At 46.2% G+C, this 15488-nt stretch overlaps 1 protein-coding gene across 1 annotated transcript; it reads left to right on the forward strand.

The window, feature by feature from the left end:
* The first annotated feature begins 162 nt into the window (after nt 1-162).
* LOC129825235 (cGMP-dependent protein kinase 1-like) lies at nt 163-15252 on the forward strand. Its single transcript, XM_055885155.1, has 21 exons — nt 163-533; nt 2331-2420; nt 2888-2950; nt 3081-3213; nt 3306-3472; nt 3603-3716; nt 5436-5541; nt 5646-5709; nt 5804-5881; nt 6185-6273; nt 6405-6470; nt 6560-6607; nt 6695-6848; nt 7020-7156; nt 7712-7801; nt 12246-12387; nt 12541-12704; nt 12889-13005; nt 13106-13168; nt 13329-13404; nt 13840-15252. Exons 2-21 carry the CDS (start codon nt 2333-2335, stop codon nt 13924-13926), a joined length of 2046 nt encoding a protein of 681 aa, XP_055741130.1. The 5' UTR covers nt 163-533; nt 2331-2332; the 3' UTR covers nt 13927-15252.
* Nucleotides 15253-15488: the final 236 nt, after the last annotated feature.

Below are 15488 nucleotides of genomic sequence, written 5' to 3' on the forward strand. Positions count from 1 at the left end.
TGCCCTCTCAAACACCCCCCTCCCCACCCATCCCTACTCCCTCCCCCTCCCCACCCGTCATTCCTCCTGTTCCTCCTCCTCCTTGGTTCCCCCGTCTTCCTCTACCTGGTGTAATAGGAGGAGCCTCGGGGGTCTGGTTAATGATCCAACACTCTGGAGCTGTTGAGCAGACGGATAAGGAGAGAGAGGGAGAGGAAGAAAAGGAGAGAGATAGAGGGAAAGAGAGAGAGAGAGCAGTAAGAGTAGAGGCATAGAGGGACCTATGTGAGGTCAAAAAGAGGGGAGTGAGGGAGAGGAATGTGTTTGTGTCTGTACAAATGAGTGGACTCTGCATGTGGCCTAGGAGCATTTAGATCAAGTTACCCCTTCAGATGGAGACAACCTGATACAGGACCTTCAATACTTTACCGTATCAGTGGATTTACGGAGTGCTGGAGGAAGGTCCTGAGCCTCATATGAAGATCCCTGTAGGAACTGTAGCAGCTACACAGACTCACGCTCTTTCCTACCCCACCTCTCTACACAGCCTACAGGTGAGTCTGACCGAAGTCTTTTCCCTTGTAGAATCAATGTCTCTGAGCCAAAATGAGACCTGTTGGAGCTACATCAGAGCTCAGTTGCAATAACATGCATTTCATTTTAATCGGCCGAGTTGTGATTGTAGTGACTGGCTTGGGGGCCAGTAGATTTTATGTGAGATAATCATTTCTCAATGGTTAACCCAGGTATTGGAGGTCATTATCCCAATCTGTCCCATTTGAGTGTTTTTGTAGAATGGCTGCACTCCTAGAAAGCTATATTATTGACAATTGCCCTACCTTAATTGTCATGGGTAAGAAGAGCCTGAAGTGAAAATCAGCAAGAAGTTTGTTGCAACATGACTGACATGCACTTTACATTTAACCAATTCCATTTAGAAATGAAATAGTTTTGTCTTTAATTACAGAGTGGAAAATATAGTCTCTTTATCTCCTATATTGTTGTTAGTTGTCTGCTGGGTGACTTTAGAATCTGTAACACCACGCCTAATCTCTGCCCTGTCCAATGTTCAGGGTGAAGGAAAGGTAATTGGGGTCACGTGAAGTGAGGGCGTTAGGCTAACCCTGGCTCAGTTTGTATTGATGTGTCACGACTTCGGCCGAAGTTAGTCCCTCTCCTTGTTCGGGCGGCGTTCGGCGGTTGACGCCACCGGCTTTCTAGTCGCCACCAATCCATGTTTCATTTTCGTTTTGTTTTGTCTTTATCATACACACCTGGTTTCCATTCCATAATCAATGTTCCTTATTTAACTCTGGCTTCCCTTTCTGTTTTGTGCGTGATTGTCGTTGTCATGTGGTTTCGTTATTTTTGTGCTCTGGATATTTGTGTTTTTTCTTTTTGGAACATTGCTTAATTTTTGAGTAAATTCTCTTGTTATTACTCATACCTGTGTCCTGCGCCTGACTCCGCCTTATCCATTCACCTAATCGCTGACATGATGTGGATGTGTGTGCTAAGCTAATTGCTAGGCTAACCTTGTGCTTTGTTTGCTCTGTCAACAAATGTGTGCTCTGTCAACAGAGAACAAAACAGTTTAAAAATGACCACAAAAATAAAATGGTGAAGCCCCTCACAATCAGTGCTAACTGGTCAATGGAAACATCAGTTGGGTAGTATTTTTTCTTCACAGGTGTGTGTGTGTGTGTGTGTGTCCATATGTGCGTGTGTGCTCATGGACATGCAAGCAAGGATCTGTGTTCCCAGGCCCAGGGAGATTATTGACATTGGAGGGGGTTGCTACATGTATATGCACAGACACACACGTTCAAGAAAACACAGACATTTTGTGCTACCATGAGAGAGTGGATGTGTTTTTAAGACATGCACCAGTTTAAATTCATGCCTGCACACACACACTAAAGGTAGCTTCGATTCCCAAAACAATTGTCTGACTTGTGAGACTACCAGGGGTACGCATATAATAGAGTCACAAAATATTGGCAGGTGGTAGTGACCATCAATAAATGACCAACAAGGCTTGGGTTAGTGATAACAGGTTCCATATGAGATGTCTTCCCAGGGTGGTACAGTATTCACAGTGCCCCTAGCTGGCAGCCCATCATTAGTGTCCATTATTCATGATCACAGTGTAGACCTCTCGCTGAGAACTGACTGTGTGCCAATTTAATGACAGATACTGGGCATACTGTTTGTGTGTGCATGCATGTTTTGTGCAGCTTTTATGAGTGTGAATGAATGTGCAAATGTGCTTATATTTCATGTGTATGCTTTCATGTTCATGTGTTTACCTTCCTGTGACTCCTCTCACATGCCTACACCTCTCCCTTCAGCCATGGAGGGCCAGGTAGAGGAGCTGAGGCAGCAGCTGGAGAAACAGACCCTGATCAACCAGGAGCTGCACAACCACAACAAGGACCTAGGTACGATCACGACCATGACTACCACGACCGCAAGCATAACTTAGATAACGACCATGACTACCATGACCGCAAGCATAACTTAGATCACGACCATGACTACCATGACCACAAGCATAACTTAGATCACGACCATGACTACCATGACCACAAGCATAACTTAGATCACGACCATGACTACCATGACCGCAAGCATAACTTAGATCACGACCATGACTACCATGACCACAAGCATAACTTAGATCACGACCATGACTACCACGACCACAAGCATAACTTAGATCACGACCATGACTACCATGACCACAAGCATAACTTAGATCACGACCATGACTACCATGACCGCAAGCATAACTTAGATCAAGACCATATGAACATGATTGACCACAACAAAGACTGCAGCCATGAAATCAACCATGATTTAAAACACATTTATCCCAACCAATACAATGCTCTCCTGTCACCTCCAGAGAGAAGACTGCAGGAGAAGGAGAAGTTGCTGCAGGACCTTCACAGTCATTACCATGACCTAGGCAAGGGGATTCATGTGACTATGGCAACCCCCTGGGTGACGAATGGCAGCCATTTTGTGTCAGATCACTAACCATAGAACATCATGTATATTAACCCTAATTTCCTGTGTGTGGTGTCTATATATCCCAGATTTCCCTGCTCAGAGGAGTAGTAATGAAGGGGAACCGGAGGTCAGGAAGAGCCGAGCGGCTGTCATGGCCCCTGAGCCAATCCCAGAGGAGCAGCTGGAGATCATGAAGACCAAAGTCAAGAAGACCGTCAGGTGATTGGCTAGGGGTATGCATGATTGGCAAAGGCTATGCATGAGTTATGTGACACCAGTACTGTATGGTGGTGTGATGCCTCCTTCCGCAGCGAGACAAGTCTGATCGTCATGGCCATCCAGAAGAACGACTTCCTGAGTCGCCTTGACGATGAGCAGATCACCATGATGGTGGAGCTCCTGGTGGCCATCGACTTCAAACCAGGAAATGATGTCATCAAGGAGGGTAGTGAGGGAGACAGTATGTACATCGTTGCAGGTATGTGTGAATTTCTCTAAAACATTGCTCGGTGTTGCTACTGTACACCTGATTATTATTCCCAATTAAACAATAACCCTCACCCCTCACCCCTCAATGTCCCCCCTCTCCCCTCCTTCTCCACATTCAGAGGGTGAGCTATATGTCAGTCAAGCAGGTCGTAACCTTCGAACCCTGACCTGTGGGGATGTCTTCGGAGAGTTGGCTATTCTGTATAACTGCAAACGCACTGCCACAGTCAAAGGTGAGATGCTATAGAACTTGACTATTGAGTGGTACACAATACAGTGGGGCAAAAAAGTATTTAGTCAGCCACCAATTGTGCAAGTTCTCCCACTAAAAAGATGAGAGGCCTGTTTTCATCAGAGGTACACTTCAACGACAGACAAAATGAGAAAAAAAAATCCAGAAAATCACATTGTAGGATTTTTAATGAATTTATTTGCAAATTATGGTGGAAAATAAGTATTTGGTCACCTACAAACAAGCAAGATTTCTGGCTCTCACAGATCTGTAACTTCTTCTTTAAGAGGCTCCTCTGTCCTCCACTCGTTACCTGTATTAATGGCACCTGTTTGAACTTATTATCAGTATAAAAGACACCTGTCCACAACCTCAAATAGTCACACTCCAAACTCCACTATGGCCAAGACCAAAGACACCAGAAACAAAATTGTAGACCTGCACCAGGCTGGGAAGACTGAATCTGCAATAGGTAAGCAGCTTGGTTTGAAGAAATCAACTGTGGGAGCAATTATTAGGAAATGGAAGACATACAAGACCACTGATAATCTCCCTCGATCTGGGGCTTCACGCAAGATCTCACCGCGTGGGGTCAAAATGATCACAAGAACGGTGAGCAAAAATCCCAGAACCACACGGGGGGACCTAGTGAATGACCTGCAGAGAGCTGGGACCAAAGTAACAAAGCCTACCATCAGTAACACACTACGCCGCCAGGGACTCAAATCCTGCAGTGCCAGACGTGTCCCCCTGCTTAAGCAAGTACATGTCCAGGCCCGTCTGAAGTTTGCTAGAGAGCATTTGGTTGATCCAGAAGAAGATTGGGAGACTGTCATATGGTCAGATGAAACCAAAATATAATTTTTTGGTAAAAACTCAACTCGTCGTGTTTGGAGGACAAAGAATGCTGAGTTGCATCCAAAGAACACCATACCTACTGTGAAGCATGGGGGTGGAAACATCATGCTTTGGGGCTGTTTTTCTGAAAAGGGACCAGGACGACTGATCCGTGTAAAGGAAAGAATGAATGGGGCCATGTATTGTGAGATTTTGAGTGAAAACCTCCTTTCATCAGCAAGGGCATTGAAGATGAAACGTGGCTGGGTCTTTCAGCATGACAATGATCCCAAACACACCGCCTGGGCAACGAAGGAGTGGCTTCGTAAGAAGCATTTCAAGGTCCTGGAGTGGCCTAGCCAGTCTCCAGACCTCAACCCCATAGAAAATCTTTGGAGGGAGTTGAAAGTCTGTGTTGCCCAGCAACAGCCCCAAAACATCACTGCTCTAGAGGAGATCTGCATGGAGGAATGGGCCAAAATACCAGCAACAGTGTGTGAAAACCTTGTGAAGACTTACAGAAAACGTTTGACCTCTGTCATTGCCAACAAAGGGTATATAACAAAGTATTGAGATAAACTTTTGTTATTGATCCAATTTTTCTTTTCCACCATAATTTGCAAATAAATTCTTTAAAAATCCTACAATGTGATTTTCTGGATTTTCTTTTCTCATTTTGTCTGCCATAGTTGAAGTGTACCTATGATACATTACAGGCCTCTCTCATCGTTTTAAGTGGGAGAACTTGCACAATTGGTGGCTGACTAAATACTTTTTTGCCCCACTGTAACTAACTACGTGTACTGCCTGTACTGTGCGTGTGCGCTGAAATTAATATTGCTTGTTGTTATGAATAAATTGTCCGCCTCACTCCCCATCGTAGCTAAAACAGTGGTGAGTCTCTGGTGTATGGAGAGACAGACGTACAGAACCATCATGACCAACAAGTCCAAGAAGAAACGTGAACAGATAATTGGCTTCTTGAAGACGTGAGTTTACACACTTAACCTCATGACTTACATACTTGGTCATACTCTCTTGGTCACACACACATGCACACTGCTAGTTCTGCTCTTATATGCTTACCTATCAGGTCTCGGACTCTGAACACCCTGAATGACGTTCAGCTCTCTAAGATCATTGACTCCATGGAGGAGGTTTGTGCTCAGCCATTTTACACACCTCTCCTATGCTAGATTGTTTTTCCAGAGCATTAACATACAAATCCCATATAAAATCTGTTTATTTTAGGTGAAGTACCAGAACAATGATGTCATTGTGCGTGAGGGGGAAGAGGGCAACACGTTCTACATCATCCTTAAAGGAGAGGTACAGTAACGGGGACATGTTTGGTGGCTACTGTGATCCAAAACACTGTTTCTGTACACCCCTTGTTTGATGATCATAGGGAACAACAACTAACTACGCTAGTGGAGGATTGGCATCTACAATACTCTTACCTGTGCTTACCAACCGATCTGTTTATTGCCAAATTCAACCTTTTGACCCGTCTGTCAGTTTAACTTTATTTGCACAGCTCTCTTTTCAATGCCATACTGGTGCCGAATTGCTTATCAAATGCATCTGGCCTTGAGGACAAAAACGAGTGTGTGTGCGTGTGTCTGCCCTCAGGTCCAGGTGACTAAAAAGGTGAACACGCAGCAGAAACAGATTCGCAGGATGGGCAAAGGGGAGCATTTCGGGGAATTGGCCCTCATACGGTAACCATGGATACATTAGTACCTACAGTAAAGTTATAAAGAAACTTGCTGTTGTACAATAAAAGGGCCTTGGTGTGCAGTAGTAGCTAGTGTGGCTGCTCATTATGTGTGGATCTGTATATAACCTACAGTGAGATCCTGAGGACTGCAACCTGCACTGCTCTGGGCCCTGTTACCTGCTTCTCCATCGATAAGGAGTGAGTCTGAACAATTCAAATTTGATTTCTTGATCGGTTAGTTTATGGATTGATTGATTGATTGATGGTCTGTTATGTTCCCCCTCCAGGGTGTTTGAGGAGACGATCCCCATTGAACACCTGGAGCTCCATGATGAGTGAGTACAAAGACACTCTAGTCCTTTTAGTTCTATATTTACCACTCTAGTCAAGCAGTCTAACTGTAGTCTGTGGTCCACCATCAGCTCTAAGTTCCTGGAGGAGCCAGATGCTCCAGAGAAGACCAGTCCTAGTTCCTCTCTGAGGTTGAAGGACCTGATCCCTGTACTGTACCAGGAGGGGCGTTACCAGGGAGAACCTGTCACCCTCGGAGTGGGAGGATTTGGTCGCGTTGAACTGGTACATGTGTTTGGTGTTGTTGTAGTGTTTGGCTATTTATAGGGATAGTTAGTGGCTGAAACTAACTGATGAAAGTTTACTGTCCCCTTTAAGGTGCTTGAAAGCCAAATTCAAAGTGAAACGGCTCTTTTTAGAGCCAAAGTTTATAACTGTTTTTGTTGTTTTCCCCAGGTGACCACGCTGCACCATGGGAAGTACTTTGCCATGAAGCGGGTCAGTAAGAAGCACATTGTTGCTAAGCAACAGGAGGAGCACGTCCTGTTTGAGAAGAGGATCCTCAAAGCCATCCAGAGTGACTTCATCGTCAGGTGACTGTGGGGCTAGGTGGCAGGTACTGTAGCCTAGCGGTTAAGATTGCTCTTTCGAATCCCTGAGCCGGCAACGTTGACAAATCTGCCGATCTGCCGTTGAGCAAGGCAGTTAACCCCCAACAACAACTGTACCGATAATGTTGATTAAGGCAGCCCACTGCACCTCTTTAATTCAGAGGGGTTGGGTTAAATGTGGAAGACACATTTCGGTTGAAGGCATTCAGTTGTGCAACTGACTAGGTATCCCCTTAACCTTCAACCATCATAATCTACAATAACCCTTTAACCCTCTTTGTCCCCTTGTCAATTGATGGTATTTATTAAGACTGTGGGGGTAGGTGACCCCTGACCTCTAACCTTTAATGTCCAACCATCATCTAAGTTAACACGTTAACCCTCTTTGTCCCCTTATCAATCGATGGTATTCATTAATCACTAAAGTACCAAGGGAGAAGGGAAAAACATCAGACACTGCTGTGGCCCTCAAGGTCCAGGAGTACTGAGGATACTGTACCATATTTAACCCTGTGTTATCTCTCTCTCACGGTTCAGGCTCCATTATGCCTTCAAAGACACTCGCTACATCTACATGATTATGGAGTTCTGTGCAGGTGGAGAGATCTGGACCAAGCTCAAAGAAGTGTGAGCAAACATTGCTGACTAAGTCTACTTTTAGGTGATCATGTCTGAAAAGCTGGAGTTTGAGGATTTATCATCATGGGTGTTGTTAGGCCCGAGACGAAATTGAGGGTCGGCTAATATATCCTCCAAAGACTGGCTTCAAGGGCATCACTTTTATACAACGGGTTACCAACATATTCAAATAATGATTGACATATTTTCATTTAAACTTTATTTTGTTTATTCATACTATTTCATCCTTCCACAAGATATAGTCCCGACACAAATCTATGGTTGCTACACAAACCGGCTCGTCGTTCGTTCTATCGGTTCGGTTGACAGAGACGCAACCCAGTAGTTCAGTCTTTTTGATCTATATCTATGGATGCAACCCAGTCGTTCAGTCTGTTTGTTCTATATCTATGAATGCGACCTAGTCATTTGTTCTAAATGTTCCATTGCCATACTGGCTGGCAACGTTGTTATCCCTTGCTTGCTAGCTAGCCAACAACGTCAAACAGTGCAGCCAGAATAACAACAGTAGCTGCCTTTGCATTTGTTTAAGCAGTTTTCTAGTGACATTTATTTGGATACATCCATAACAATTGTAACAGTCCTGACCTGTTTTATGTTGTTTTTTATGTGTTTATGGTCAGGGCATGTGTTTTGGGTGGGCAGTCTATGTTATCTGTTTCTATGTTGGTTTCGGTTTGCCTGGTATGGCTCTTGATTAGAGGCAGGTGGTTTGCATTTTCCTCTAATCAAGAGTCATATTTAGGTAGGGCATTTTCACTGCTTGTTTGTGGGTGATTGTCTCCTGTGATGTCTTCGTTTGTGTTCGATATATTCACTTTTGGAGCTGTTTGGCTGTTCGTATGTTTCGATGTCCGTTCCTGTTCGTGAGTTTACGTTTGTCTATGTAAGTTTATGTTCAGGTTCCGTTGTACGTCGTTTTGTTATTTTGTAGTTTTGAAAGTGTTTTGTTTTGTTACGTGACCATCGTATTTATAAAATAAAGATGGCTTATTTCCCTGACTCCGCATTTTGGTCCGAAGATCCTTCTCTCCTCACCTCTTCCGAGGATGAGGAGAGCGACAGCTATGACAGAATCACCCACCAAAATACAGAGACCAAGCGGTATGGGAATGCTCGACGGAGCAATAAGGATTTCTGGACTTGGGAGGAGATCTTGGACGGTAGAGGACCTTGGGCTCAACCAGGGGAATATCGCCGTCCTAAGGAGGAGAAGAGGGCAGCCACAGCCCAGGAGCGCTGGTATGAGGAGGCAGCGCGACGACGCGGTTGGGAGCCCGTGAGTAAGACCCAAAAATTTCTTGGGGGGGGGGCACACGAGGAGTGTGGCAAAGCCGGGTAGGATACCCGAGCCAACTCCCCGTGCTTACCGTGGAGGTAGAAGGCGTCGTACTGGTAAGAGACCGTGTTATGCGGTAGAGCGCACGGTGTCCCCAGTACGCGTGCTTAGCCCAGTGCGGGCTATTCCACCTTGCCGCACTGGGAGGGCTAGGTTGGGCATCGAGCCGGGTGCCATGAAGCCGGCCCAACGTAGCTGGTCTCCAGTACGTCTCCTCGGGCCGGTGTACATGGCACCAGCCTTACAGGTGGTGTCCCCGGTTCGCCTGCATAGCCCAGTGCGGGCTATTCCACCTCGCCGCACTGGCAGGGCTACGGGGTTCATTCAACCTGGTAGGGTTGGGGAGGCTCGGTGCTCAAGAGCACGTGTCCTCCTTCACGGTCCGGTATATCCGGTGCCACCTCCATGTACCAGTCCTCCGGTGGCAGCCCCCCGTACCAGGCTGTCTCTCCGGGTTCTCTCTCCTGCTGTTTCCTCCTCTCCAGCGCAGCCGGTGCCTAGACCACGCACCAGGCTGTCTCTCCTTCTCCTCCCTACAGAGCTATCTGTCTCCCCAGCGCCATCTGAGCCATCCGTCTCCCCAGCGCCATCTGAGCCATCCGTCTCCCCAGCGCCATCTGAGCCATCCGTCTCCCCAGCGCCATCTGAGCCATCCGTCTCTCCAGCGCCATCTGAGCCATCCGTCTCCCCAGCGCCGTCTGAGCCATCCGTCTGCCATGAGCCTGCAAAGCCGCCCGTCTGCCATGAGCCTGCAAAGCCGCCCGTCTGCCATGAGCCTACAGAGCCATCCGCCAGACAGGAGCCGCTAGAGCCGTCAGCCAGACAGGAGCCGCTAGAGCCGTCAGCCAGACAGGATCTGCCAGAGCCGCCAACCAGACAGGATCTGCCAGAGCCGCCAACCAGACAGGATCTGCCAGAGCCGCCAACCAGACAGGATCTGCCAGAGCCGCCAACCAGACAGGATCTGCCAGAGCCGCCAGCGAGCCATGAGCAGCCAGAGCCGCCAGCGAGCCATGAGCAGCCAGAGCCGCCAGCGAGCCATGAGCAGCCAGAGCCGTCAGAGAGCCATGAGCAGCCAGAGCCGTCAGAGAGCCATGAGCAGCCAGAGCCGTCAGAGAGCCATGAGCAGCCAGAGCCGTCAGAGAGCCATGAGCAGCCAGAGCCGTCAAAGAGCCATGAGCAGCCAGAGCCGTCAGTGAGCCATGAGCAGCCAGAGCCGTCAGTGAGCCATGAGCAGCCAGAGCCGTCAGTGAGCCATGAGCAGCCAGAGCCGTCAGAGAGCCATGAGCAGCCAGAGCCGTCAGAGCGCCATGAGCGTCGAGAGCCGTCAGAGCGCCATGAGCGTCGAGAGCCGTCAGCCTGCCATGAGCGTCGAGAGCCGTCAGCCTGCCATGAGCGTCGAGAGCCGTCAGCCTGCCATGAGCGTCAAGAGCCGTCAGCCTGCCATGAGCGTCGAGAGCCGTCAGCCTGCCATGAGCGTAGAGAGCCGTCAGTCTGCCATGAGCGTCGAGAGCCGTCAGCCTGCATGGACCTGCCAGAGCCGTCCAAACAGGACCTGCCAGAGTCCTTCAGCTGGGATCTGCCCCTTGTCCCGGTGTTGCCCCTTGTCCCGGTGCTGCCCCTTGTCCCGGTGCTGCCCCTTGTCCCGGTGCTGCCCCTTGTCCCGGTGCTGCCCCTTATCCAGGTGCTGCCCCTTGTTCTAGTGCTGCCCCTTGTCCCGGTGCTAGCTGTTTATTTAGGGGAGGGTAGTGTTAGGGTGGTCATTAGAGGGGGTAGACAGAAGAGGGGAGTGACTATGGTGGTATGGGGACAGCGTCCTGAGCCGGAACCACCACCGTGGTCAACTGCCCACCCGGACCCTCCCCTGGACTTTGTGCTTGTGCGCCCGGCGTGCGCATCTTGAGGGGGGGGTACTGTAACAGTCCTGACCTGTTTTATGTTGTTTTTTATGTGTTTATGGTCAGGGCATGTGTTTTGGGTGGGCAGTCTATGTTATCTGTTTCTATGTTGGTTTCGGTTTGCCTGGTATGGCTCTTGATTAGAGGCAGGTGGTTTGCATTTTCCTCTAATCAAGAGTCATATTTAGGTAGGGCATTTTCACTGCTTGTTTGTGGGTGATTGTCTCCTGTGATGTCTTCGTTTGTGTTCGATATATTCACTTTTGGAGCTGTTTGGCTGTTCGTATGTTTCGATGTCCGTTCCTGTTCGTGAGTTTACGTTTGTCTATGTCAGAACGTTTGTAGCCTGTGTGTGTAAGTGCACAACGTTATTTAGCTTCACGGTCGTTTGTTGTTTTGTTCGTTTTGTTAAAGTGTTTCGTGTCGTGTTTATTTTTCGTCATCTTTAAAAAAATAAAAGAAGATGGCTTACTTTCCAAAAGCTGCGTTTTGGTCCATCAATCCGCCACACGATCGTGACAACAATGAGCTAATGAGGTGTGAGTTCGCCTGGTATAGAAAATGTGCTCACTCATCAGGAAACTGTTGTTCAGAGGAGCTAGCCAACAACACAGCTAACACAGTCACTTCAAACTGAAGCTGGAAAGACTGCAAACTAGCTGCACTTCATTTCGTTTGACCTTTTTTCAATTGACATTTCATTGTATATATCCATAAAAATGATGCCAGCTTATTCATGATTTCGACTGGCTGAGAAACGCTGCCTGCCAGTCTGTATCGTCCCAACTCCTGACACGTTCATTATTATGGGACAGCTGGAAATTGAATTTGAATATGGAAACAATGTTGCAAATGTGGGAGAGACAAACAGCAAGGTTTATATAAATCTCCGCAATTGAAAACTAAATGTTAGTCGAAAAGAAATGTGAGATAATGTCTGGACGCTTTTTATAGTGGAAATCAGGTTTATAAATTGCCTGGCTGGGCTGATGAGACAGTGGACTGCGCAGTCAGATGGAAGTGTAAATAAGCATTTTAAAGTCATAGATTTAGCCGGTGGTAACTTGTGGAATAGACACTGTCTGGAATGTGGTTTTAACCAATCAGCATTCAGTATTAGAACCCACCGTTGTATAAATTAAGATATACACAACTGAGGTTGAAGATTTATCTGCTTTGTCTCTGTGTTTGGCAGTGGTCGCTTCGATGAGCCCATTGCTGTGTTCTGCACTGCCTGTGTAGTAGAGGCCTATGCCTACCTCCATAAGAAGGGCATCATGTACAGAGACCTGAAGCCTGAGAATCTGATGCTGGATGCCAACGGCTACGTCAAACTGGTGGGTGATATGTTAATAATAACATCCGGCAACTCTTTACTCTTCCATTGCTTCAACTATTCAATCGCTTGCGATGCTAAAGAGTTCATGCATTCAGATAACTCTCTGTGTGTGTATTCGTGCATGTTTGAATGTGTGTGTTTTTACATGTAGGTGGACTTTGGTTTTGCTAAGGAGTTAGTTCACGGTGATAAGACCTACTCATTCTGTGGTACTCCTGAGTACATGGCCCCAGAGATCATCCAGAACCAGGGACACGACTTCGCTGCTGACTTCTGGTCCCTGGGCATCCTGGTCTATGAGCTGCTGGTGGGGAGGTACTGTACAGATCAGCACGGAAAGGGTTAAAGCAGCTTGATATTTCAGTAAACAAGAAAGGTGACTGACAGAATTATTTACTGTATAGTGTATAGTACAACATTTACAACAGTTCCAATACCAACAAACACACACCGGATTATCTAAAATACTGTTTTACCAATGGACTGTTTTGCCTTTCAGCCCCCCATTTTCCAGTTCCGAGCCTGCAAAGATCTACCCTAAAATTTTGGATGGGTTGCTCAAATTCCCCCCTTACATGGGCGAGGGGGCCAAATCCCTCATCAGTAAACTGTGCAGGTTAGAGATGATGTGTTAGGTGCAGGATATAGTGTGATGTTATAACTCTTTTTCATACTTGTTTTGATTGGTTATTGATGGTTTGTGTTGTGGCCCACAGACCTCGGCCGGGTCAGAGGCTGGGAAACACCAAGAATGGGATCAAAGATGTCCGCCATCACAGGTAACCAACCGTCCGGTGTGTTGAGGAGCCAACCGTCCGGTGTGTGTTTATTGGTGTTGGAACTGTTGTAAATGTTGTACTATACACTGTACAGTACATTTTTCTGTCAGTCACCTTTCTTTTATGAGGATTCATCCCCCTCTCCTGTATTCCCCTCCAGGTGGTTCAGTAGTATGAATTGGCACAAGCTTCGTGTGGGCCAGGTGGAGGCTCCTACAATCAGACTCATACACAAGGTCAGTCTAGCCTCAGCACATCTTCTTTTTGTATCTATGTGAAGCTCAATAGGTAACTCTTTACATTTAAGGTATACTTCTAAGGATTTATAAACGGGTTGATAAGTAGTTTACAAATGGTAAATGATTAGTTTACAGTATATGTGGTCTATAACGAAGTTCCCCACCACTGCGAGAAAACCTGCTGCGAGAGGTTCTGATGCATCGACATAACACCACAGCGCAACGAGTCAAACGAAATTTCTCTGCAACAGCTGTTGCTTTTTTTGTGAACACAATTTCCATGCAACAGCTTTTCACACTTTATAAAGATCAAATACAAGTTCAAGGTACGGATTGAGTGGTAAGTAGTTGCCATTTAGTCACTGTGTCATATCCAGTGTCAACGTCATTCCCAGACAGCCACTGATCTGAGCCCCTCCCCTTGTCCTCCAGGGTCCATGCTACATCAACTTTGACCGCTTCCCCTTCGACCAGGCTAAGGCCGACGAGGAGTTCTCCGGCTGGGACAAACACTTCTGACTCCAACCAGAACCTGAACCAGAACCAGAAACAGTTCAAGAGGGTCAGAGTTCAGAGGTCACACCGGGGCTCACTGATAGGTGGATCCAGACCAGATTACTTCTTGGTGACCTCGATGTTCCCGTGACCTTTTAGACTCTGAAAGACCAATGCACCGTAGGGGCAGGAATAGGACTATGCCCAGAGCCATAGATACACATGGATAGGTTCTGACTACTTTGTAATAAGGCTCTAATTTCACCATGCTGGCTTCACAGAACCCTCTGGTAAAAGATACTGTACAACACTGAGAGGTATGAAGTCAAATGTGTGAATAAGAACAGCCACTCATGCATACACACCTTCTAATCTTTGTGGATGCCATCTTATCTTGAAATGTGCTCACTGAAAGCTGTATGTGTGTGTTGTGCCCAAAAGAAAGATGAATAAATATAAATGGCTGGATGTAATGTCTCATGTTGGACAAAATTAATGAATTGACCCTTGACACTCATTGTACTGTGTAACTCATGATGGCATTGTCATTGCATTTACTGTGCTAGAGTCTATGCCTTGTAGCATATACTGTCTGTAAAGAATACTAAATGTATGTGTTTCACTTTCAAATAAATATAATGACCCCTAAATATACATAAAGAACAGGTGTTGTAGTACAACATGTCAACACTAGGGGGCTGAATAGGAAGGAACACTATCTGCTCTCAGCACAGCACAGTGTGTTCTCAATGTCTGTTCTCTGAGTCCTGTAATGTAATTTAGAACAGACAGCAGGTTTTGTATGGAGTGATGTACTATGTATTATTCAAACATCATTACAGTGTCTGTTAGATTGACTAAAGCTATTTTAAGTCATCAGTCCACTCACGACAAACAACTCTTATCAGGAAGGAAATACAAAACAACAAATCAATTTCCTGGGGCTATGCCTAATCTGTGATGGTGGGCTGAAGTACATCTGTTTTCTATTGGATTAAAAAGGCGCTGAATGATTGATCAATATGATTGGTCCAAGGGCAGTACACATTGTCATTGACAATAATACTATTATGATAAATAATATTTTTGATAAGCTGCCAACGACAGCTTTCAGTGTTTGTTACTATTGTTTTTCCTTTGTGTGTATCGGCCAGGCTGTCATTGTAAATAAGAATTTGTTCTTAACTGGCTCGCCTGGTTCAATAAAGGTTCAAGAAATAATAAGCTAGATAAAATAAATCTGTATGGATCCTGACTTTTTGTGAAGAGTATTATAACCACTGTTTCACATCCTGATAAAGGTATCCTGTGTGGCTTAAATCGACTTAATAAACATATTTCTGTCCTTGTTATATGTCTTACTGACAGTCTGTTTCACCCCAGGGAAACCTGCTTTCCTCACTCACTGTGCTACGGATTTCAACGCACTTATGAATGTGATCCGATTTAGAGGTTTTCTACCACTACTGATTTTGAATTGAAGTCCAGAGAGGTAGAGCTCTGTCATGGCAGGTTTTGGAGGAGGAGGAAGAAGAAAACAGCATTGTTTCCTTCTGTAAGGCATGGTTTGAAATGTACATCATTGG

The sequence above is a fragment of the Salvelinus fontinalis genome, chromosome 27 (assembly GCF_029448725.1).
Source record: "Salvelinus fontinalis isolate EN_2023a chromosome 27, ASM2944872v1, whole genome shotgun sequence".
Taxonomy (NCBI): domain Eukaryota; kingdom Metazoa; phylum Chordata; class Actinopteri; order Salmoniformes; family Salmonidae; genus Salvelinus; species Salvelinus fontinalis.